The sequence below is a fragment of the Acanthopagrus latus genome, chromosome 4 (genome assembly GCF_904848185.1).
Source record: "Acanthopagrus latus isolate v.2019 chromosome 4, fAcaLat1.1, whole genome shotgun sequence".
Taxonomy (NCBI): domain Eukaryota; kingdom Metazoa; phylum Chordata; class Actinopteri; order Spariformes; family Sparidae; genus Acanthopagrus; species Acanthopagrus latus.
In genome coordinates, this window is record NC_051042.1 from 15,023,678 (window position 1) to 15,046,239 (window position 22,562).

A 22,562-nucleotide genomic window follows, 5' to 3' on the forward strand; every position below is an offset into this window, starting at 1 on the left:
AGTAGAAAACACCGCTCACTGTTATGTTAGATCTTACTGAGACGCCCCACCTTTTTCACAAAAAATGCAATGATGAGTAGAATAACCATCACCAGCAGTGGATCTTTAGGCAGAGTGATGAACTGAATGTAAACAAACACCAAGAGCAAACACACACACACACGTACACATACTTACTGTCAAACACTGGCATAAAGACTCAAAATCCTGAAAAGAGGAAATGGCCGCTGTCCACTTTACAGTCTGTTACATTAGACACGAGAACTACTGGAACACGAATACTTCCTCTGTTACTGTAAGGTACTCTGCAGCGGGGAGTAAATAACTCACATGGTTCTACAATCAACCATCTAACAAGAAACGGAAGGAATAGCTAACAGCTCTTCACAAACTGTAACGGTCAGTTATGGGACCTTTTCCAATAAATCTCGGCTATTTAATCAGTCTGTAATGGGCTTTTTTTTTTTTAAGTTACTATCAAGTAACATAATAAATAATTCATTTATTTACAAACAGTAATACTGCAAGGTAATATATTTCTTTGAATGAAGGTAACTAGTAATATGTAACATATTGCATTTTGAAAGAAAGTGTTGCCCAACACTGTTCTCAAGGAACAAAAACACAGTGGTTGTTAGTTTCAGATGCTTATACACTGATGACAGCTTCATTTTAAATTTTGCCTGTCTTCAAATAGATCCCCCTAAAGGCCCCTGAATCCTGCAAACTCCCCCTTTAATAAGCATATTTTACAAAATGTCAAACTATTCTTTTTTATCATTTGAGGCTGTGGTTGGTAAAAAAAAAAAAAAGAACTGACCACTAGGGGATGGATTTTCATACATACTTTGAAAATCTAGCTCGCACTTGCTGATTCCAACAATTTTACCAACCCGCGGCTTTGTTGTCCTTTCTTCTGTCTTTTATTGTTTTATACTAACACTAACACTTAAAATGATGTTGTCTTGTGTATTTCACTCCCAAAAAGACTTTTAACCTGTAAAATGAAGGAAAAGAAAAGAAACAAAAGCTCGTGTTACAGTCTGCGTTCACATGACTGCAAACATATCAGCTGGTGCAGCGCCTTTACTGTCTTTATACTGTGATGGGCTGTGTTACTAAATTTATACAAACACACACACACACACACACACACACACTGAAGCTATTTCCAGCTTTCCCCGTCGAGCTGGTGAAGTCCTGCTAAATCTGTAGACGCTGAGGTGGATTGAGTTACATGCGAGGCGCACGCCACTGTCGCAAACTTTCAGGTCAGTCAACGCACGCTGAGCTGAGACACCGACCACGCTCCACCGTCATCTCAGAGATTTTCATAAGCTGATGATCAAAACCCAACCAGGTACTGACATTGTGCATGATGTGTGTGACTCACTGCTGTGGTTTTTCACAACTTAACTTCTCCGGGAACAATTCATTGATTTCAACAGAGTGAAACTAGAGCTACGTGTGGGATGATCTGAAGCACATTGGAATACAAACTATGATGTTTTTGACTTATATGAATAGAAAATGCAACAAAATAAGTTGGGTATCCACTAATTCATACCATTTATTAATGTCTCCTATTGAATTGTAATGAACACTGCACTAACCATGACTTAACTAGCTACTGATCCACAAAAGTAAACCACCATTGAGTGAAAGTTGCATTTTAAGGAACCAAATCTGGTTACAAAGCAGGCTTTGAAAGCACGACTCACTCAAGCACTTGTATCTGCAAACTGTTTAACACTTTGCTGTACTGTGTCTGTGTGTGTTTTCAGATGGTGACACTCGATGTGTTAATAATAGGGGGAGGCCCTCATGCCTTGACCCTCGCTACCTTGCTATCCAACCCTGACCCTGTTCCAAACTCGGACCCCCTCTCCCCCTCCTGCTCGGACCCTCTGGGGCTTCAGGCGGACCCGCAAACATCCAACAGCAAACGCTGCAGGGGCAGGAGGAAGAGGAGGGCAACAACTGGTATACTCCACTTAGAGCTGAAAGAAATGAATTGATTGATTTGTTGAAGTCATAAAAGTGCCGTATGTAAAAACTGGCCACCAGAGAACCAGGGCAGCGTCAGCGTTTACACTGCCAGCACAGGACCTTGAGACAGGGACAGGCTGGGGCTAGCTTGTTAACATGCTTACTTTTGCAACATGATACACAGACATAATGCTCAAAACTGCTCATTCTCTCGTACATATTGCACCTTTGATTTTGATTTAGCAAGTTATAATTTAACTTGTGATTTAGTGGCAAAAAAATGACTTAAGAGAAAGATAATGAGTCATTCTCATTGGGTTTCAGTTTTGAGACAGAGTCACTTTTTTAAAATGTCATCTCATAACTCGAGTTTGTCCTTTGTTAGTTTTTCGTGATCCTGTTTTGAGATTGGTCTCAAATAATCATTTTGAAGTCATAATCTAAATTATAAACTGCGCACAGAAATCATGATCATGAGTATGTTCTCATCATTTGTAAGAATGTTAAACCATTTAAGTAAGTCTGAATATTGTGTTGGTTCTTCTTAGATCATATTTCAGTTCACATGTGGTTTGTTGTTGGTCTCTACAGGCGTGACACTGGAGGAGCAACTAACACACTCAATGACATCAGAGAGGGTTGTTTGCCCCCCGCTGAGTCTCCAAGTGGTAGACTCCTACGGAGAGTGGACCTCTCTGTGGGAGAGCCAGTTCACAGCTCTGAACATCCCTCACCTGCGCTCACACACACTGGTGCACACAGACCCTCTCAATAAGGTATAAAAACAGACAAGAGACAAGAGAACTTGCTTTTGTATGAATGTAAATAAACATGTGTGTATGTTTTCCTTCACAGAAAGCTCTGCAGGAGTTTGCTTTAAAGTATAATCGCTCAGCCGAACTGCACAGTCTTCCAGACCAGGTCTACATTCTGGACGACAATGCATTTTTTAACGACACGAGGCTCGGCAAGAAGGAGAGGAAACGGCTCAACGTCTCGTCAACACTCAAGAAGAGTTTATCCTTCAGTCTGCCAGGAACCAAACTAAGTGTGGATTTCTTTAAAGAGCAGGTGTGTGTGTGTCTGTGTGTGTGTGTGCGCACGTGCATGTGAGGGTGTGTGTGTGTTCTGCATGGTATGTTTAATGTCACATGGACTATGATACTAAAAACACCTTGCTTGACTTATTTGTAAATTACCATCTTCATTTGTGTTAATTACTGGTCTCTCTAACGTCTCTCTCAGGTCTTCATACTCTGTTCAATAAAGTGGCTTGAAAAGAAAGCATGCAGCCTGCATCTAAATAACCTTTGATGTAGTTTGAATTTTGCTTTGTGCTTGCTAGAGTTATTTCTTATCTCGATGTTGAGGTTAATTATTTCAAATAATGGAAAAACAGAGAAAATCACATATAATCATCTGCTAGGGGATGGTAGCCAATTTTCTAGGGGGTCACAACTCCAAAGGGTCGAGAGTCACTGCATTAAACGATATATTACTCAAAGCATTAAGTCACTTCCAAAATCATAAAATGTTTGTCTTCTGTTGGAATAAAGGGGCGTTGTTGGTGTGAATCCAATGCCAACATCATCCTTTGAGCAGCATGAGCCCCTAAATCTGAGCATTGCTAACTCCCAAATTATTATGTGGGTGAATCTGAACATACAGGTGGAGAGATACAGCTTGGACAGAGTGCTGGTGAAGGGAACGGTGGAGCATGTCACACCTGTGATGGAAGAAGAAAATGACTGGACACAGGAGCAGGAAGCAAAGGATGAACTGAGAGTGACTGAAAGGAACGGAGACGGTTCGAGAAAGAGAGTGAAATATTTTCAAGTCCAACTTCGGGAGGGCCTCGTCCTGAAAGCCCGTCAGGTCGTTATGGCAACAGGTCCAACGCGTGCCCAGATGGCGAACATCCCTTCATGGGTGAAAAGTATTGGAGAGAGCTACCCAGAGGAGCGTCTGCAGCACACGGTGCGCTTGATGCACTGCCTGACAACTGCTCGGCAGCAACTTCAAGACTGTCAGAGAGAGAGTGAGACATTTTTAACTCAAGGTGAGACGCCACTTTTATGTAAAATCACAATAATACAAAAAAAAGCTTTGCATGGAAACAGTGTACTCAGGTTGCCAGAATGAATGCTTGCAATGTGATTTCTGCAAACTATGGATATGTTACAACTTCAGGATTCTTCATGCTCAGTATTCAAATGTATTTCATATTCATATGTTTTCTGACACTGCTTTGTTTATGATCCGGTTAGGTTTAGGTACAAAAAAACACTTGGTTAGGATTAGGAAAACATCCTTTTTTGCTTACCTGGTTCTGTCGCCACCAACAGCTGTAAAGTGTCTTGATATCAAGTCAGAATATCACAAATACTGAACCAACCTCTTGTCTAGCAACCTAATCGCCAGAGTAAGTGTTAGTTAAGTGCGTTTCCACTAAACCACCAATTATAACTGAATGCTTTACATTGCAGCTTTGCTTTTGTTTATGTGAAATTTTCCATTTCTCTCTTGTCACAACGCTGTGCTTTCACTCTGGTTAGATTTAGGCACATAAGCCGCTTGGTTAGGATGAGGAAAACATCATGTTTTTGCTTAAATTACTGTCATGTACCTCTGGTTTGCAAACACGTACAATGCCGGCATTTTATTCTGGTGACAGACCTGCCAATAATACTTTGCTTTCACCTGAGTTTTCCTTGCCTCTGATCCCTCGTCCTCGCTGCAACACTGTCCTTTCTCTTCCGATGCTTTTGGTTTGCTCATGTGTGTCTAGAGCTGTGTGTAGTGTGTGAGGCAGGGCAGAGAGTAATGGTAGTTGGTGGAGGTCTGACCAGCGCTCATGTCGTCTCCATCGCCCTGCAGCAAGGTGCCAGCCATGTGACATGGGTCATGAGGAAGCACCTGCAGGTCTAGTGACAGTGTGAAACTGCATGTAGACCAACCATAAAGACTTACTGTGGATACACCCGTCTGCCTCCAACACATGTATCCGTCTCCACTGGCTCCTCAACAGTTGAAACAGTTTGACGTGGGTGACGTGGAGAGCCTGGTGGGTCGGTACTCCCATGTGGAGCACGGCATCAAGATGGACGGCCAAGCGTACCTGCGACAGTTCTATAACGAGCGGAGTCTCCACAAACGGCTGGCTATGATCCGCCAGGCGAGGAAAGGAGGGGCCGTCACCCCAGAGGCCTACATCCACCTGCAGCCGTTCATCCTGAGCGGACAGGTGGACGTCAAGACTTACTGTGAGGTACGCGAGCATCCTAGTATAGAGTCGAGGGTGTAGTGAGATGGGGTAAAGTTATCTGGTAATCTCATGACGGGTGATGTAACATGTGAGGTATGTAGAAGGTCTTTATTTGAATCTCATGCAACTGCGCAGGTGAGTGAAGCCAGATGGTGCTACAGGAGCCAAGCCTGGAGTCTGTCCCTCAGCACAGGAGAGCGCTGGACAGGAGACATGATTTGGCTCGCAACCGGCTGCAAACTTGATGTCAGACAAGACCCGCTGCTTTCTGAGGTGATGAGGGAATTCCCCATTCAGGTGGGTCAGACGAGCAAATGTGTTGATGCTTATTTTGTGTGCATAGACGACCCGATCACCAGAATGAAAGTTGGCATTGTATGTTAATTTCATATCTTTCGTATTTTTAACTTGAACTTTTCTTGTCATACAGATATGTTGAAACTGCCCAATGTTTCTTAAATGTTTTAGTGTATGTTGTGACAAAGCTTTGTTTGTTAGGTTTAGGTTTAGGCACAAAAGCCACTTGGTTAGTTTCAGGAAAAGATTGTGTTTGGGCTCAAAATATCTGGTTATGTTGCCCCAAAGACAGCTGCAAAACATCCATATTTGGTGGGGTTGAAAAAAGGTTTTAAAATAAATTGAAGGATGGTGAGATGGGAGCAATGTATTAATCTGATCAACCCACATGCTCTATTTTCGTGAAGTAACCTGACCCATACAGATAAATTCCTAAAAATGTGTCTGTGTCATTCTGCCGTGAAGGTGATGGATGGTTGGCCGTGCATCTCAGAAAGCTTACAGTGGGCAGAAGGGTGCCCGCTCTACCTCATGGGGCAGTACACCGCTCTCCAGGTACACCTTCGCAAAAGTAGGTCTCAAGAATAATCTGTACAATTCATTTACAGACAATGTGTCCATTTTTTTCCACAAAGGTTGGACCTCACGCAGTCAACCTGGCTGGCGGGCAGGCTGCCAGTATGCGAATCGCCAAGAACATCAAACTCCGTCAACGACAGGATGATGCAGAGTGTTCAGAGCTGTGTGCGGAGAAATCTAAAACTGAGGAATATATTCAACACATGCGGGGCCTGCTATGGCTTTAACTCCAGCATACTTTTTTTTAGTATTTAGTGGATATGCAATAAAAAGTCAAATTAAATGTGTCACATTATTTTTGGGGACCAAACATATTCACAAAATGCAAAATAAAAATAACACAGAATAAACATTCAGGTGAAATTCCAAAATATCCCAATATCCCTTACTAATATTAAGAATATATATAAATATTTCCAAAATATTATTTCTCAAAGAATCTCTGATCTGAAAACTATAAGTAACTATAACTAGCATGTTTGGATCACTGACTGTCCAGTCCTGGGTAGAACTCTTTGTCACTGACTGTCACAATTTCCAGCTCTGTCCATCACACTGTGGACTTCTCTTAAGCCACGCCCTCTGCTTGACTTCCGGTTTGTAATCCTACCTGAGGAGGCGAAGACGGCGGAGGACACGACAATAAAGTGGCAGTCATTCAAAAAAAGGAAAAAACAATCGTTGTCGTATACTTGCAGGTAGGTGGGCGTGTTTTACAATGTAGGTTAACGTTTAACATTGACATAAGCGCTGTTCCTCCACGTAAAGTGAGATGAATAACAGGCTCCACCTGCACTAGAAACAATGCAAAGCCAATGAACAGGCAGAGTTGTCAACAAGGACTCGGCACCTACTGACGACTGTCAACTGATCTGAAATCAGATCTGCCTCATCTTATGTTTCACGAAGCAAGTACAGTTCCTGCTCACAGATGATGCAACTGTGACACATGTCAAGCAGAGCTTCCCTGTAATGATGTTAGCGAATGTTTTTGAGTACACCCCGCTGAGATCAGCTGACGAGCGGCTGATCCGCTCAGCTGACCGCTCTGCTGATTCACTCAACAGCTGTCAGATCAGTTTCTGTTAGTCATGCAAGAGGAGCAACCTGGCCAACCCTCCTGAAGTGTCCTGAATCCGGGAAAACCCTGTGATTGCGTGACATTTCCGGTTGTTTTGTCACGTCACATATCTTTGCGGTTTTTTGTTTTCAGACAGGTTTCTCCTGCTCATCAAGTTTAGGTCCTTCTGTCTGCTTATAACAAGACACTTTCATAATACAGCAAATCAAACACCAGCTACAATAATCTTTTGAATGTACTGCAATTCAGATTATAGGATATTGAGGATTCAAGTTTTTGGGTGAATTTTTGTTACCTGTTTCCCAGCCATTAACTCTTTGCATGTTGAGAACAATAGTTGAATAAATGTATTTAACACGACTGTTTCTGACCCACAGTGGATCACAGTAATGATTAGAGCCTGACCGACATGTTATATATTATTAGCCAGTTTTGGCCCATCACAGATGTATCGGTGTGCATGTACACTGATGTGTGTGCCAGTATCTTTTTTGAGACAGAGGTTGTAGAAAAAGATTCTTAGAGATTTATAATTGTGAACTTTACTGTGTCAGTGCACTGATGTCATTTTAGATGAAAAGGTTTATGTCTAAACTGTAATATATCCTGCCTCCGTCACATGTCATTGTCACTTCTTGGTGTTTGAGAACCACATTTGCGGGGATCACTGCAAAACTGTGTGTTTATCAGATGAAAATCAATATTCGCAACGAAAACTGTTTCTCTCAGGCTCGAATCACAAACCTGATGTAACTTTTCCTCTCATTTTTGACTGGCAATTTCAACATCTTAAAAAGTTGTTTTGCTTTTTTTTAGAAAAAATTCAATCTCAAAGAAGAGTTTGCATAAAGAAAAAGACGCTGACTCATTTGTCACTGTCATTTTGTCCTTGGTTAAGGAACATTAAGATATTTTTTCTGTTCTTGTGGGGACCAGTGAAAGATCTCCCAGCACGATGAATGTGAGGAGAGTGGAGAGGACGGTACTGAGCGTGGAGCAGACGGAGGGAGTCGGTGCTCGTGTCCGCAGGAGCATCGGTAGAAAGGAGGTGAGTTCCTCAACGATTTTGACATAATTCAACTGTCAACACCTTGTGATACTGTGCATATTTTATTTCCAGCTGAGAAACTTGGATCCTTTCTTGATGTTGGATGAGTTCCGAGTGAGCAAGCCGGCAGGTTTCCCAGACCATCCTCACAGAGGGTTTGAGACAGTAAGTACTGACTCAGATTTGAAGAATTCCAAACTATTAGTTGAGGCAGCAAATCTTCATATAAGCTGGAGAAACGTCAACATTTGAGTCTGTAGCCTATTAAACACATGCATAGTGCGCGTTAAATCATTTACTTTACCTTAAACCATATTTTATTCACTACGCCAAGAAATCTTGGCTATTTTATTGCCTTCATTAGCGGCAATCATTTCTGCTGTGCTGCAGATTAACATCATGAGGTTTTAAGAATACTTTTTACAAAATGCCACCTATAGTTTTCTCCCTCGGTAGCCCTGAGGTTCTGATTTGTTTCATGACACTAAATAGACCAAACAAGAACACTCTCCAAAATTTAATCAAAAGGGAAAATCATTAATTGAAACCTCATGAAATGACAGCTACACTTGCAGAATATGTTATGTAGGACACAATCTTTAAAGTTTTATCACAAAGCAACAACCCCATTTTTCAAACTTCACAACTCAGCTCAGGCCAAGTAAGAATTTAAGTGTGGTAGCACAGGTGTTGCATTACAAGTTGAACCAGTACAGCTATTTGACCAAAGATCTGACAAAGCAGCATGAGTTCACAAGCGCAGGACCCAGAGTTGTTACTAAGGGAGTGAAGCTCCTACTTTGACCACTAGATGGAGACAACACGACAGTGTGCGGACAAGGAAGCTGCGCTGCCACTTTGCTTTGGTTTATAGACTTAAAAAATCATGCAGAGTCAAATGTATCACATATATTGTAAATGATGGTGCTGTTAAGTTTGCCTAGTGTCGAGTCCAACCCAGAAAGCCTCGGACTAAAGATTTTATGATGACATATGACCTAACTCATAAAAAAAAAAAAGAAAAGAAATCCCCTATTTTGAAAGAGAGGAATTGTCCTGATCTTTGGTCTTGTGGTTGTTTGTTCTTGTAGGAGTTTGGCATAATTTGCGTCATGTCTCCACCAGAGAGAGTCTTCCCTGACCATTGCTCCCGACATGTTGACATGTTGGTCAGATTATTAAAAACTGAGAGTTCAAACACATGTAGGACCCAGACATATGATAATTACTGCAGCAGTCTTTTTAATAAAAACAATCGATCTCTACATTTATTTTGTCCTCTCCCTGTGAAACAACGCTCTGCCCTTCTGATGAAAGTTTCTGAATCCTTATTTACTTACATACATCACTTATGTAATGCAGGCTTCTACTCATATTGCCCCATTTCCATGACATGATGTGTTTTATGACATATTTCTAACTTTCTCTATTCGCTCATAACCCACAGCTTCCCCTCTGTCTTTATTTTCCACTTTTCCTTCCCTGTACTTTGTCATTATTTGCTGTCTTTATTTCTTGGCAGACTTTAGAGTAGTGTACAGCTTCTTAATGTAAGATTTTTTTAATACATACTTTTTGGGGGCTATTTGTCTGACAAATGAAACTATTTTAGGACGTTGTTTTGGGGGCTCTAAGCACCAAACAGCAAACAGCCAAAGTTAGCAACTACCTGCTGAACATGACAGACATGCCAGACATTTCTCTAAGGATTGGTAGTAGGGATGCACATTTTAAAGCTTCCTGAGGTTTGAGCTTTCTTTAAGAATCGAGTACTGGGTATTCATTAATAATATATGAAATACAGTATGTCGGACTCGTATCCATTAGAGAACCACTTCCATGATCTACATTTGATGCAAAATGTATTATGAAAAAAGAACAATGTGTAAAGAGCAAAGCAAACACAGTGTTACTTAATTACGAAATAATAATGCTATCCAACAATTGGGCCAACAAAATCCAACCAATGCTGAGTTACTAAATGGATGAAAATGAATAATATCGAATGTTTTACATTTCCTCATTGATAAGTGTTTTTTCTCTAGTATGAAAATATATGTTTTGATGTGTTTGTGTTGATCTGATTGTCTGTAAATACATGTTTGATCGTTTGAATTCTCCAAAAAAAGTGATTAATAGATTGATGATTAATGATGACTCATGAACACACCGAGGCATCATGTTTGTTATTTTGGCCTACATGAATAAAAATTTGATTTGATTCGAACATACCTCGGTAGAAAGCAATAACAGAACTGAGAGGCGAGTGAGTATTGGATGGACAGAAGCCCAACTCCAGATGAAAACTAATATGTTCACTCAAGGTGTTAATGGATGACTGCTTTCTCAAAGCCGTGATGACTTCATGAGGCAATAATAAGTCAGTGTTCCTTTTACCGCTTGTTCTCTTGCCTGATGTGGCAAAATCAATCAGTGATGCTTTTAGAAAGGGGCCGATACATTTGAGCGGGGTTCTGAAAGCGAGTAGTTGCTTCAGTCATCCATATAGTAAGTGCTCTGTGTGTGTAAGAAATGTACAGCTTTTGAGCTTTTCCTGGGCTTCGTTTTTTTATTCAGTGTGTCTGAATAAAGAGAGGTGTTGCCTAATTTAATAACTGTTCATCTTTTTGAATGGATAATGTAATAGTTGCTCTTGTTACAGCTTCCACTGCAAACTATGCTTGTTTTTGTCTTTTTATTCATCTTAATGCTGTACATGAAACTCTCCACAAGTCTATTCTGTTTTGTTTTGTTTTTTTTTAAATGATTGTTTAATTCTACACTGTGGTTTTAGCAGTAACACTAGTACTACGGTCATTAACGGGTTAAGGTTGGATTTGTACCTTTAAAAAAATAAAAAGTTAAGCAACCCAGATATTGTCCTTAGATTGCCAGACGATCCTCCGAGTGTATTTTATTTGGCAGATGCAACTTTAAATCTCCCAGTGTGGGTGGACAGGACTAGGCTACACTCCCAGCATGCCTTTCAGCAGGTGTGTTTGCCCGCACTCGCATGACTTTTGAGATCACACAGCTGTGGAGACAGATCACAGGCAGCTCACTGCAGGGGCCCCAGCTTTCCTCCCTTAGACAGATGTTCACCTTTGAACCGATGACCTCACAATCAGCACTTCTCTTCCTGTCCAGTTTGACCACTCGGGCGGTGAAACGAGCGCACACGTGCTTTTGGAAGCTCATGGCATGAGTTAAAGAAAAACTTGGACCACTGATGCGAAAGAGAGTTTATTGCCCATTTCATCTGTCATCTGCTTGAGGTCAGCATGTACAATTTTGAAATAGCTGAAGACGTGTGTATCTTTCCTCAGGTAACATATGTGTTGGAAGGGGTCACGGCCCATGAAGACTTCTGTGGTCATTCAGGACGACTGAAACCTGGAGATCTGCAAGTACTGAATTTTTGGCATGTTGTGATTCATTTCAAGGACCTTTAAAGAATGACCTCCAGCAAAGAGCTTGATTAAAAAGACTGTTTGTGCAGTAAGCTACTTATCAGTTAGCTTAGCTTGGCACAGGAAACAGGAGGAAACAAGATCTCTGAGCTTTGATATACATTTTGATGAAATTTGGACTTATTATCCCAAATGTTTCCAAAGATGTGCCATTCCTGAGAAATCCATAACATTGCTCAAGGTAATGTCACCACAATTTCTGATGAAACGCAGGTGACAGCAGATGATCCATCAGAGAGCGAGGAGCAAAGTCAAACGTTGAAGAGACACACATTATCTCACAGTGCATCATTGTTGTCCACATGTGTCATTGTACTCCACTAATGGTAAAGTAGCAGTCATTAACATTAATGAGAAGCATTCGGCCCAGTTGTAAATAAAAGAGCAGAATCAGACGTAAGCAAGCAAATCCCCACAAACTCATTACATGTACATTAAAATGTTGTGCACTCACACTAATTGGATATCATGCCCTGAGGGTTGTTTCCTGTGTTTTTAAAGTAGTAAAATATATGTTTCACACACACACACTCACACACACGCACGCACACACACGCACACACAGGCTGCTGACTCAGCATTAATCCACAGCAGAGGTTCAGTCAGTTCAGCTGAATTTACGCCAACGCACCACGTGCACCCTCTGTAGACGTCATGTGGGTCCTTCAGGGAACACTCAAACAGTCGTCCAGAGGGTTTCATTAAAGGAAGTGGGGAGCAGAGAAATTGTTTGAGATATCATTCAATCTATAAAATGTATATACATGTACACTTGTTTTTTTTGTTTTTTTTTTAATCATACACTTTTTACATTAATATTAAAAATATCAAAATATTTTTACACACGGTGTCCATCTTCTTTATGTAACCAAACAGGCAGCTCATTTCCAAATTAGACTGCATGTGTATTACATGTACCATAAGGTATTTTAAATGTACCTTGATTAATGTCAAACACTGCGCAGATCTGTGTTGCCTCTGTTATTTTAGTGTCTAGTTGTGGTTTTGTATTCTGCATTTTTATATTACTCAATAGATCTGTGAGAGTTAATACCCAGCACTCAGCAATCAAAGAAACCAAACATCACAATGAATGCCTGAAATCAAAGCTTTAACAGGAGTGGAAAATCACAGCTGGCCTAAAGGAGAAGCAGAAGCGTTTTAACTTTCATCCAGTGTTTTGAATTACTCCTTGAAACCAGCTGCGTGTTTAAGAAGGCATCACAACATGGAGCCGATCAGAATGGAACTCTGTTTTACTGATGATCATGTTTGTCTTGCTTTACTTAGAAGTCCAGACTTGTGTTAATGCATAATGTGACAGTAACACATCTTCTGTATGATCCTGCTGAAAATGGATAATATGTATCAGTAGACCAACAACAGGTGTTCAAAGACTCTCTCTGAGCTTCATCAGCATGCTCACATGCTCACATGGTCATCATGGTAATGTTTAGTGTCTATAATGATTACTATGTTCACCATTTAATCACATTTAAACGAAGCACAACTTAGGCAAAGCTATGGTGATCACTACAGTTATGAGAATTCATCCCCATAGACTGTATGTTTATATTTTTCCATTTTATTTAGTATTCTTATAGAACTGGCTTCGTGAGTGTGAACAACTAAATGTAGCACACTTCATATATTATTTGATTTACCACTTTTATGCAGTATAGCAATGATGCAGTCGAAATAAAACTCAGAGCGACTAATTGTCATGTGATGTTCATTTTTTTAAAATAATGGCTCTTGATATACAGTCTTCAGAAGTGTATAATGAAACTGTTTCCCATGGTGTAGTATAACAAACAAAAACTGCAATAAATCATTATACTGAATTGCAATACTTGTAGAATCACAATCCATATTGAATCAAGAGATACTTTATGCACATCAAACAATATGCATCAGTATCAGTACACCTGATGAAGAAAAATCCTCCCTCAGTAGCCAACTGAAGTTAATTCATTCAATTTTATAAAAATAACTTGTTCTGTTAATAGTTTTAATTTGTCTTTTGAGAAACATGGATGCAAAACTCAGTTATGAGGCTGTTCTGTAATTTTTTTTTCCTAATGAATAATACAAATAACTTCTGATCAACGTGTTTCACTTTCAGGCTCGAGTGAACAACTTCTGGTTAGTCATACCCACTTCCTGTTTAAGCACCATCCACTTCTTGTTTAAGCCCATTCCAAGTATGAATACAGGCAATTTATATGTTTGAACAGATACAGATGTTGGTGTACTCGCTTGTCCCCATTTATTACTTATTACTTAACTAACTACAGTATGACTGTGACCAAACTGTGTTCACATCCTTGCAGATGTCATAAAACTTGCTGATCTCACTAGATGTAGAATCAGGGTTGCAACATCGCTCACCAGTTTATGTCTAGAAAGTGTCATCCTCAAAATGTTGTGGAGTTATTTCTGTCGGGACCAAAGGTGTGGACCAGTCCACCGACCGTGCCGTGCCACATACATGGCTAATGAACATCCCTCATCTCTGGTTACTTAACAAACACAATGTTACGGCCTCAACAACTAACAATGCAAATACAGATAGCGTAATCTGTGAACACACTCAGCATTTAGGCTTATGTGTGTAAGTCATGTCTCCTTGTCCACCAGTGGATGACTGCAGGAAAGGGGGTGGTCCATGCTGAGATGCCCGTGTCGGAGGAGCCGGTGGTGGGCTTACAGCTGTGGGTCAACCTGCCCAGACGGGACAAGATGGTGGAACCAGCGTACCAGGAACTCAAAGGCTCAGAGATCCCCAAACCCAGCAAGGGAGGAGTCACCGTGTCTGTGATATCTGGAGAGGCTTTAGGAGTAAAGGTGTGTGTGTGTGTGTGTGTGTGTGTGTGTGTGTGTGTGTGTGTGTGTGTGTGTGTGTGTGTGTGTGTGTGTGTGTGTGTGTGTGTGTGTGTGTGTGTGTGTGCGTGTGTGTGTTTAGAATTCAGCTCCTACAGGCTCGTGATGTCACTGCAGCATCATTAAATGAAGCTGCAGTCAGAGGAGCACTTTGAAACTGAACATGATGTTTACTTTCCTGGTAGCTGTTGGTCTCGTGGTGATTGCTCATTCACTGGATGCTCGAGGCAAACAGTAAAAAACTGACAAACAGTGACATAAACACGCATTTGCGCACGCCTGTGTGTGTGTGTGTGTGTTTGTGTGTGTGAGAATGCCCGTCAACCTCACTGTTTGACCAGGGTGAGTGTAAGGAGAGTCTGTTTGAAAAGAGGAAACAGCAAATGAGAAGCAGATTGTCCTGGCCTGCAAGGGATGACTTAGAGTGCAGATGTGCGTGTGTGTGTGGGTGGGTGTGTGTCTGTACAATGGAAGAGGTTACTGCAGGGCATGAGACTTAGCAAGTTGTGGTCTGTCATTAAAACTTCTTGGTTTAAAACAGGTCATTGAGCCGTTATTCTATAAAATGTTGTTGTTCCCTACAGTAAGATAACACTCCAAACTGCAGCGGACAAGTGAAATAAACTTTAGATCACAACCTATATCTGATAATAAATACTGAACAGAAGTCCCTCAAATTAGAAAGAATTTGAAGTATTGAATGTTTCCCATGAAACAAAATTCGTAAAGGTTGCTTTTGGAACAGACTTTCCTAAAATCGTTAAAGATGAACAAAGCAGCCAGTTTTCTCCACGCTCGTGTCATAATTTTAAGTCGCAGTAATAATGTTTTTTTTTTAATCTGTTTATTCATTATTTTGTTAATTTTGTTCAACATTAACATGTCATGTCTCAGAACCAACTCCTCGGGGAATATCTGTCTTTTATGACTGTAAAAGGCTCCGTTATGTTCACCAGCTAGTCTCTAACTGTCTGTGCACAGATATTCTACTGTTACTGTTGTGCAAGTGCTAGGGCCCGGGGTTCAATCACTCTGATTGGCTGCTCAGGTAAGTGGATAAGGACACGATAAAAGAAACAGGAAAAGAAAGGTAAAAGCCCCTTGAACCTGGAGGTTTAGTCTGTTTTTCTCCTTGTTTCCTCCGCTGCCCCTTCACCATTTTCTTGTGCTGCTTTTTATCAGACATTAGCTATATTAGAAGAGGCCATCCCATTACTGCCTCTGTCTAGTGAAATGTCTCACTCGCAGTAAATAAAAAAGTTGAAATATAAAAACGCACAAAGAAACTGTTGTGTAGTGAAGGACGCGTAAGCCGCAGACCTCCAATAACAGATTCTGACATTGTATCTTTGAAAACCCAAGTGATTCTTAGCAGTGTCGAGCCAGACAACAAGATTATGCCCGACAAAACAGAGCAGATTTAACTCACAGTTCACAGGGAACAGACGTGCAGATGGTTCTGAGGTCATAAACAAATGACCGTGACAGTCACTGGCGCCACTGTTTCAGAGTTTGCATGAATGTGTTTTCTGTCAAATTAAATATTTTCTTGGACACTCACACACGCACTCACACACACACACACACACAAAGCCACAAGTGTTAAATATTGAAGTATTTCAAGCTTGCGGCTGTGTCGGAGGAAGTCAGCATATTCCTTACTGTCTTTTTTCTCTTTCAGTCTAAGGTCTTTACGAGGACACCGACCTTGTACCTTGACTTCACACTGCAGGCAGGAGCTCTTCATGTGCAGCCTGTGCCGTCAGGTAGGATAGAAACATTCATGCTTACACCACAGTGACTTTGTAAAGGCTTATAAATGTTTTGTAAGGCTGCTTACTCAAAAGCAGATACTGTACTGATTGGATGGCCTCCTCATTTTTCTTTCCTGTTGGAGGAAATTTACTCCCAAGCGTCTTCTCCCTGAGACGAACCCAGAGACTTGTAATGGAAAAGAAAAGCAGCTTACCCTGCTTTTTTTGATTCCTTTCTTGTTTTTTGGTCAAAAGCTGCAGAAAAGATTTTTTTTTAAAAAAAACAAACATTTAAAGCAACACTATCTGTTCACCTTCCAAATTAAAAAAAAAGTTCAATTTAATGATTAAAAAAAAAAACCCTCAGTAACGCTCGATTCAACACACTCCACTGCTCGAGCCTTACTTACCTGGCATGACCAGCAGCTTCTGGTGGCTGATGTTGGCTAATGTAAAAAACTCAAAGGTGTCTAGATCTGGTGTTACATTGACTATTACTGTATGTGACCAAGTCATAGTTAATATAACATTAACTTTTTAATTGTGTTGCAGCAGTTTTGATATTCATCATCTAAATGGGATAGATATTTATTTATGTTGTACTAGGTTATATCACGTGGGCATTTATCTTATTCTAAAAATAAGCTGATGTAAATTTTACAGCGAAACTAAATAAAAAAAAGAAATAAAACATTTTCACATTGAGATTTTTATCCAGAAGATACTTAAAGGTTTGAGGCAGAAGCTGCGTTTTGAGGGTGGTCGGTTAAATGATCAGTCATGATTTTCAACACCACTTTAGAAAAGTTTTACAAGCAATAAACCCCCATGGTTTGAAAATATCCAATACAAAGTGATGATTATAGAGTTAGTTTAGCGTGCTGATAGCTGGAGGCTTCATGTCACAATGGTGGTCTAAAGAGAAAATGCTTTTTGGGACACAGAGGACTTTTCATTGTTATACCAAAAGTGGCCACTAGCAAAAATGACAGTTACAAGACTAAGGGACGGCACTGTAACCCGCTCTTATAACACAATCATGGTTTGTTTCTGTGTTGTTTGTAGATCAGTGTAAAAGTGTGAAAGGTGTCTCCATCGTGGTCAAAAACTCCACAGATTTTTTAAGAGATAGCTGTAACTTAATACTTAACACTACTTAATACAAAACAGCTCAGCGTTTTAAGAGTGATGCAGAGAGAGTGAGAGCTTTACAACGCAGGAAAACAGGGGAAGTTACTTCTCATTTAAATATTACATTTTAACGTAATGCAATAGTACAAATCGGGCTCAATATCTGACTCAGGTTGCCAGAGTTGATGATCTTTCAGTGTTGTGTTCTCCAACTTCTATCTGCCACCTGTAAGTGGGCAGCATTTTATATTTACTTTTATACACATATACTTACAGTTATTATTTCTGTGTTTGACAGGATGGACTGCCTTCATCTACACACTATCAGGATCCATTCATGTTGGTGAGTCTAATTCAAGATCTCAAAACAGAGAGGCCCACTGTACACCAACTTTCAAACCAAGAGATACTTTATTTCTCTCATGAATCCATACGGGACATTGTCTGTCGCTGTTTGGGTTAAAGCTGCTATACGGAAATTGCATTTTTTTTGTTGATTCTGGCGCCCCCTGGGGACAAATGTGGGGTGAAGATCTTGATCTGACTAGAAATTGCTTTTATTTTTTCATTTTTTTATGCATTTGTTTCACTATTCTTATGCCTCTGCAACAGCCATGGCCCTAGGCGTAATGTTTTCGGATTGTCCGTCCATCTGTCTGTCCCATTCCTGTGAATGTGATATCTCAAGAAGGCCTTCAGGGAATTTCTTCAAAATCTGGTACAAATGGCCTTTATGACTGAAAGATGAACAGGTTAGAATTTGGTCACCGTGACCTCAGGAAGCTCAATTTTTGGTCATAATTCAAGAATTCATTCTACAATTACGCTGGGTATCATCAACCCAGAAAATTGTACTTAACAACAGTACTTAAGTAAATTGTTGTTAGATTAGAAATTTGGCCACAAAGACTCATTTTCACTGATGAATATCAGTCCCAAATATCAGTTTTCAGTCTCCTTGAATTCTAATGAGCACCATCTGTATCCTTGTAAAAGCCATATTGGTTGACCCCTAATCATTTCAATAAAATTTGACATACACATGTCTTAAAGGATGAAATTATGATGTTATGTCATTTGATATCTAAAAGTTCAAGAGTTAAATGGAACATGGGACATCGTGGTGGCATCGGCGCAAAAAATGTTCTGGCCATTATTCAACGCCACGGCTCTGGAAGAGTAACTTGACTGATGTACGGAGCCATACAAACACAACAGTGGTTACACTCTTCCCTCACTGCTCCTCGTGCTGCCATGTCCACGTTACAGATATGTGCGTTATCTTATTCCAATCATTACTCCCCCTTCCACATTCAATAGGCCCATGTGTTAAACGTGGTGGATGCATATTGACACTGATCTCCTCAGAATTCTGACCATTCCAGTCCGATCTGAAGTTTACCTACCGTCACTGTGCTACTGTATATAAATTGCGACCATCTCAGAGTTCACCCTCACATGAATCACCTGACCCTCATGGTGTAAGTATCAGTGTCCGTTTGACAGCTGATATACTGCATTTCCTGCTTATTTGCCCAGTTACATGATCAGGGAATTCCCCTCGCATGAGAACAAACCCTTCCAGACAGCGGACTCATTTTCAGAGGCTTTCTTAGTTTGTTCAAACCCGTTGCTGTCCGTCAGAATTCCCCTCCTTTTATTATTTCATAAAATTTCATCACAATTTGATTCCTCTCCATCGTTACACCGCAGGATCTCTCAGACTGGTGGTAATTGCTGGCAGATGTTTTGATGAGAAGAGACGGATGAAAATGGCTGCAAAGATTAAAGTTATTTGAATGTGAAGTCTCCGACTCCGCATGTCGTCTGGCCAAATCAGGACCAGCTGGCTTTGATGAATGCATCGACCACAAGTGGAAGTTGTCTGGCTTTCTCAGCGTTTAGTGTCAGTACTTAAAGTGTTGCAGCATGCAAACAAAGTGCTAAACCAGGTCAAGTCTGAAAGACGCAGGTGTCTAGCCTGTATTTCTCTTTAACTCTCAGTGGGTTTGTTAAGCTCCATACTTGTATGATGTACAAACATTATTGTCAATGATGCACGTCATGAGCAGCAAATAATCTATTTTTTTCGGGAAAATTCACAAAGTAATACAAACCTCTGAACAGGTTTCATCCAATTTTCTTCCCCATCGCACTAATTGACCATAATTGACTTTAGGCCATCAATGTTTTTGTTTTTGGTTTCCCCAAGTGAGAAGTTCTCACTCCCAGAAGTCACAGAGTCCCATTTGTTTTCACAAGTATATCAAAAACAGCTCCAAGACCTCAAACCATAATCAACATGTTTGTTCTGTGGTTTGTTTCCTAACATAACTGACCCATTTTGGCAGAAATGAATAAGATGCACTGTCCAAATTAAATGTTTCATTTTCTCTTCATTTCACTGTCGTTGGATTAAGAAGTAACAGTAATAATGTGCTTTACTTATGAGGTATTATGAGGCAGAAAGTCTGAGACCTATAGGCAAGATGCTTCTATCTGGCATTAGTTTCAAATGTATTCATGTATTTCCATCACAAATGATAATACAAGCTCAACAATTTGATAACAAAGTAAAGCATTTTTTTTTTAATTCCATGAATTTCAGAATTAATGTCTTGTCCCCTTTTTGTTTAATCACAGCATTCAATGGAGTTGGCATGGACTCCACAAGTTAGTGTAAGACACAGGCCCCAGGAAGAGTGCCAGGTTTTGAAGCCAGCCTTTGTCGTGGCCAAACCGTGTAATTCACTTTCTTTTCCTGTGAGCTTGAATTGTGAAAGAAGCAGCTGTTACATGGTGGATACATTTTTCTGAGTGTCAGACCCCTGCAAAATGACTTGTGACTCATAATATAACGCTTAATTGGAAATTAGCCAGCTAGGTCGGCAGAAGTCTCTAGTGCGATCACTCTATGGGCCCACACTGTTTTACTGAATGCTATTGTAGTCCTGTTAAAGGTAAGTATTCTAGTATGTGAATGAATGAGTCCAAGTGTAAGCCCACTGTGACAGCACCAAATGGTTGCTGAACTGTTTTTTGAAGCCTCTATGGCTGTCGCCATCTTGGCTTTTAGGAGCCAGAAGTGGCCATTTTTGGTCGAGCTTGGCTGGAAATCCTGATTGGATCTGATGAAGAACATACCCTGCTTAATTGTCTAAATGGGACCATAATTTACTAACTGCACATCAGACATTTATTATCTAGCAGTGGAGACCATCAACTCATCAGGAAACTGTTAAATCACATGAAAAGTAGAGTCATTTTCACACAAGCTTATGTACAATCGAACTTCTTTTTTAAACTGATGGGGTCGCCCCCTGCTGGCCACACAGTCACCAAGGCCTCAGTCTCAGTTTTAGCCAGAGGCTGAGTCAAATTTGTGTTTACCATGAAGTGAAGTGGGTGCAGATTTCAGCTGAAACTGAATAAGTCAAAAGTTAAAGCATTGCTTAAGGACAGAACCGTGACCTCTTGTTTTCAAGGTCCAGATCAGGAGCAGCAGAGGGTAGAGCCCCATCACACTGTGGTGTTTGGAGATGGAGACTGTGTCAAAGTTCAGAACAAGGTGAGACACTCCTCCATATCAAGATCAGTGGTCCACCAATCACCATTATCCTAATTGAGGATTTTACTGATGTGCTTGTTTGAGGACTTCCCTCACTTGGGAACCACTAATTCATAAAATTACAGATGAAAGGTGATGTCTCATTTCCTCCTCAGGGCTCTGAAGCTTCCCATTTTGTGCTCATCGCTGGAGAACCTATCAAAGAACCTGTTGTACAACACGGTGCGTCATTTGCTAATCCCCTCATGTTGCCAATAAGTTACTTTAAAGAAGAGCTGCTTTATATGTTTCAGAAGTCACTGAGCTTGTAATGTGTGCTGTGCCTTGCCCTTCAGGTCCATTTGTAATGACCACAGAGGAGGAGATCAGACAGACTATCAGTGACTACCAGACATGCAGAAATGGCTTTGAAAGAGCTGGTAACTGGAGGTCCAAGATCAGAGACTCCTTCTGAACACCACACTCTTTTCCCTGTTGACAATGTGTGCTTTACTTACCGCTATAGAATGTTGTAACACATCCAAGTGCTACGTATGGGAGTGGATGTCCCGCTCCAGTGTTTGCAGAATTGTAGTTTACCCCTTCTTCCATGTAAAATATAGATTTGTGTGGTTAAAATGTTCTTACGGCTCCAGACACTTGAATTTAAGCCTTAATTCTTTTTTACTTTTGCTGTTGGGAAAAATACCGTTGTTGGAACTACCGTGACATTTTGAAACCAGGTTGTTTTTACAATTTCAAATACATCAGATATCTGAAAGTACAAACAGTGGAGATAAACTAAAAAAGTCTTTCTCTCAGGCTTCATGGCCAGACGTGAGTTTAGTCTCGCAACACAGGGTCGTTTGAGGGAGAGAGGGGCAGTCGTCACAGGTTTGTCTGCTTGGGAGCAGGGCGGGCGCACTTTGGTCGTACTCCGGAGAAGGCCAGTCCCAGGCGCAGCTTGGCTCAGCTCGCTGCAGTAAAACTAGTAATGGAAATGCAAATTAATGCAGCTAAATTGGCCCATTAAAGCAACATCATGTAACTTTTTTTACCTTAAAATAACAGCTTCAAAATCATGATGACGGTGGAGTGTCTAAGTGTAATAGACTGAATGTTGTCTCTGTCACAGCTAGACACAGTTTGTGCACTATATAACTTGAATGTAGAGAGTGCAGGATCACAGACATAACATTGTGAACACGTAATGAGAACGAAATTCTTACAGAGCTGGGTTTCGTATTTACAACAGTGGTGTTGCACCAAATCATGCAAAAATGACCGGATAAAAAATGTTTCTACGTAATGTTGCATGAGGGGCTTGATATTTTGCCTCAGAATTGTTAATGAAACCTAATTTTACCTAATTTATCCAGCTGCTGTAAAACAAAAAAGGTTTTCCAGCTGCTATAGCACATGACCTGTACAACCAAGGACCTGCACAGACCACATTAAAATATTGTGAAACATTTTTTTGAACGTCTTATCATTATTATATTTGCAAACCTGCTGCTC

General features: G+C 40.6%; 2 protein-coding genes across 3 annotated transcripts; both read left to right on the forward strand.

Annotated features, from left to right (window-relative positions):
• Nucleotides 1-319: 319 nt before the first annotated feature.
• Nucleotides 320-6,467, forward strand: zgc:113276 (uncharacterized protein LOC553748 homolog). Of its 2 annotated transcripts, none has more exons than XM_037095903.1 (10): nucleotides 320-399; nucleotides 1,785-1,983; nucleotides 2,581-2,765; nucleotides 2,845-3,060; nucleotides 3,658-4,048; nucleotides 4,778-4,911; nucleotides 5,018-5,257; nucleotides 5,390-5,551; nucleotides 6,017-6,106; nucleotides 6,187-6,467. In XM_037095903.1, exons 2-10 carry the CDS (start codon nucleotides 1,785-1,787, stop codon nucleotides 6,355-6,357), a joined length of 1,788 nt encoding a protein of 595 aa, XP_036951798.1. In that variant the 5' UTR covers nucleotides 320-399; the 3' UTR covers nucleotides 6,358-6,467. The 2 variants fall into 2 exon arrangements, with proteins under 2 accessions (XP_036951798.1, XP_036951796.1); XM_037095901.1 differs by lacking the exon at nucleotides 320-399 and adding an exon at nucleotides 1,231-1,360 and having other exon boundaries at nucleotides 6,187-6,466.
• Nucleotides 6,468-6,726: 259 nt separating this feature from the next.
• Nucleotides 6,727-22,518, forward strand: pir (pirin). Its single transcript, XM_037096338.1, has 10 exons — nucleotides 6,727-6,828; nucleotides 8,148-8,259; nucleotides 8,332-8,424; nucleotides 11,586-11,666; nucleotides 14,370-14,576; nucleotides 16,294-16,378; nucleotides 17,796-17,840; nucleotides 20,983-21,065; nucleotides 21,221-21,287; nucleotides 21,401-22,518. Exons 2-10 carry the CDS (start codon nucleotides 8,167-8,169, stop codon nucleotides 21,517-21,519), a joined length of 873 nt encoding a protein of 290 aa, XP_036952233.1. The 5' UTR covers nucleotides 6,727-6,828; nucleotides 8,148-8,166; the 3' UTR covers nucleotides 21,520-22,518.
• Nucleotides 22,519-22,562: the final 44 nt, after the last annotated feature.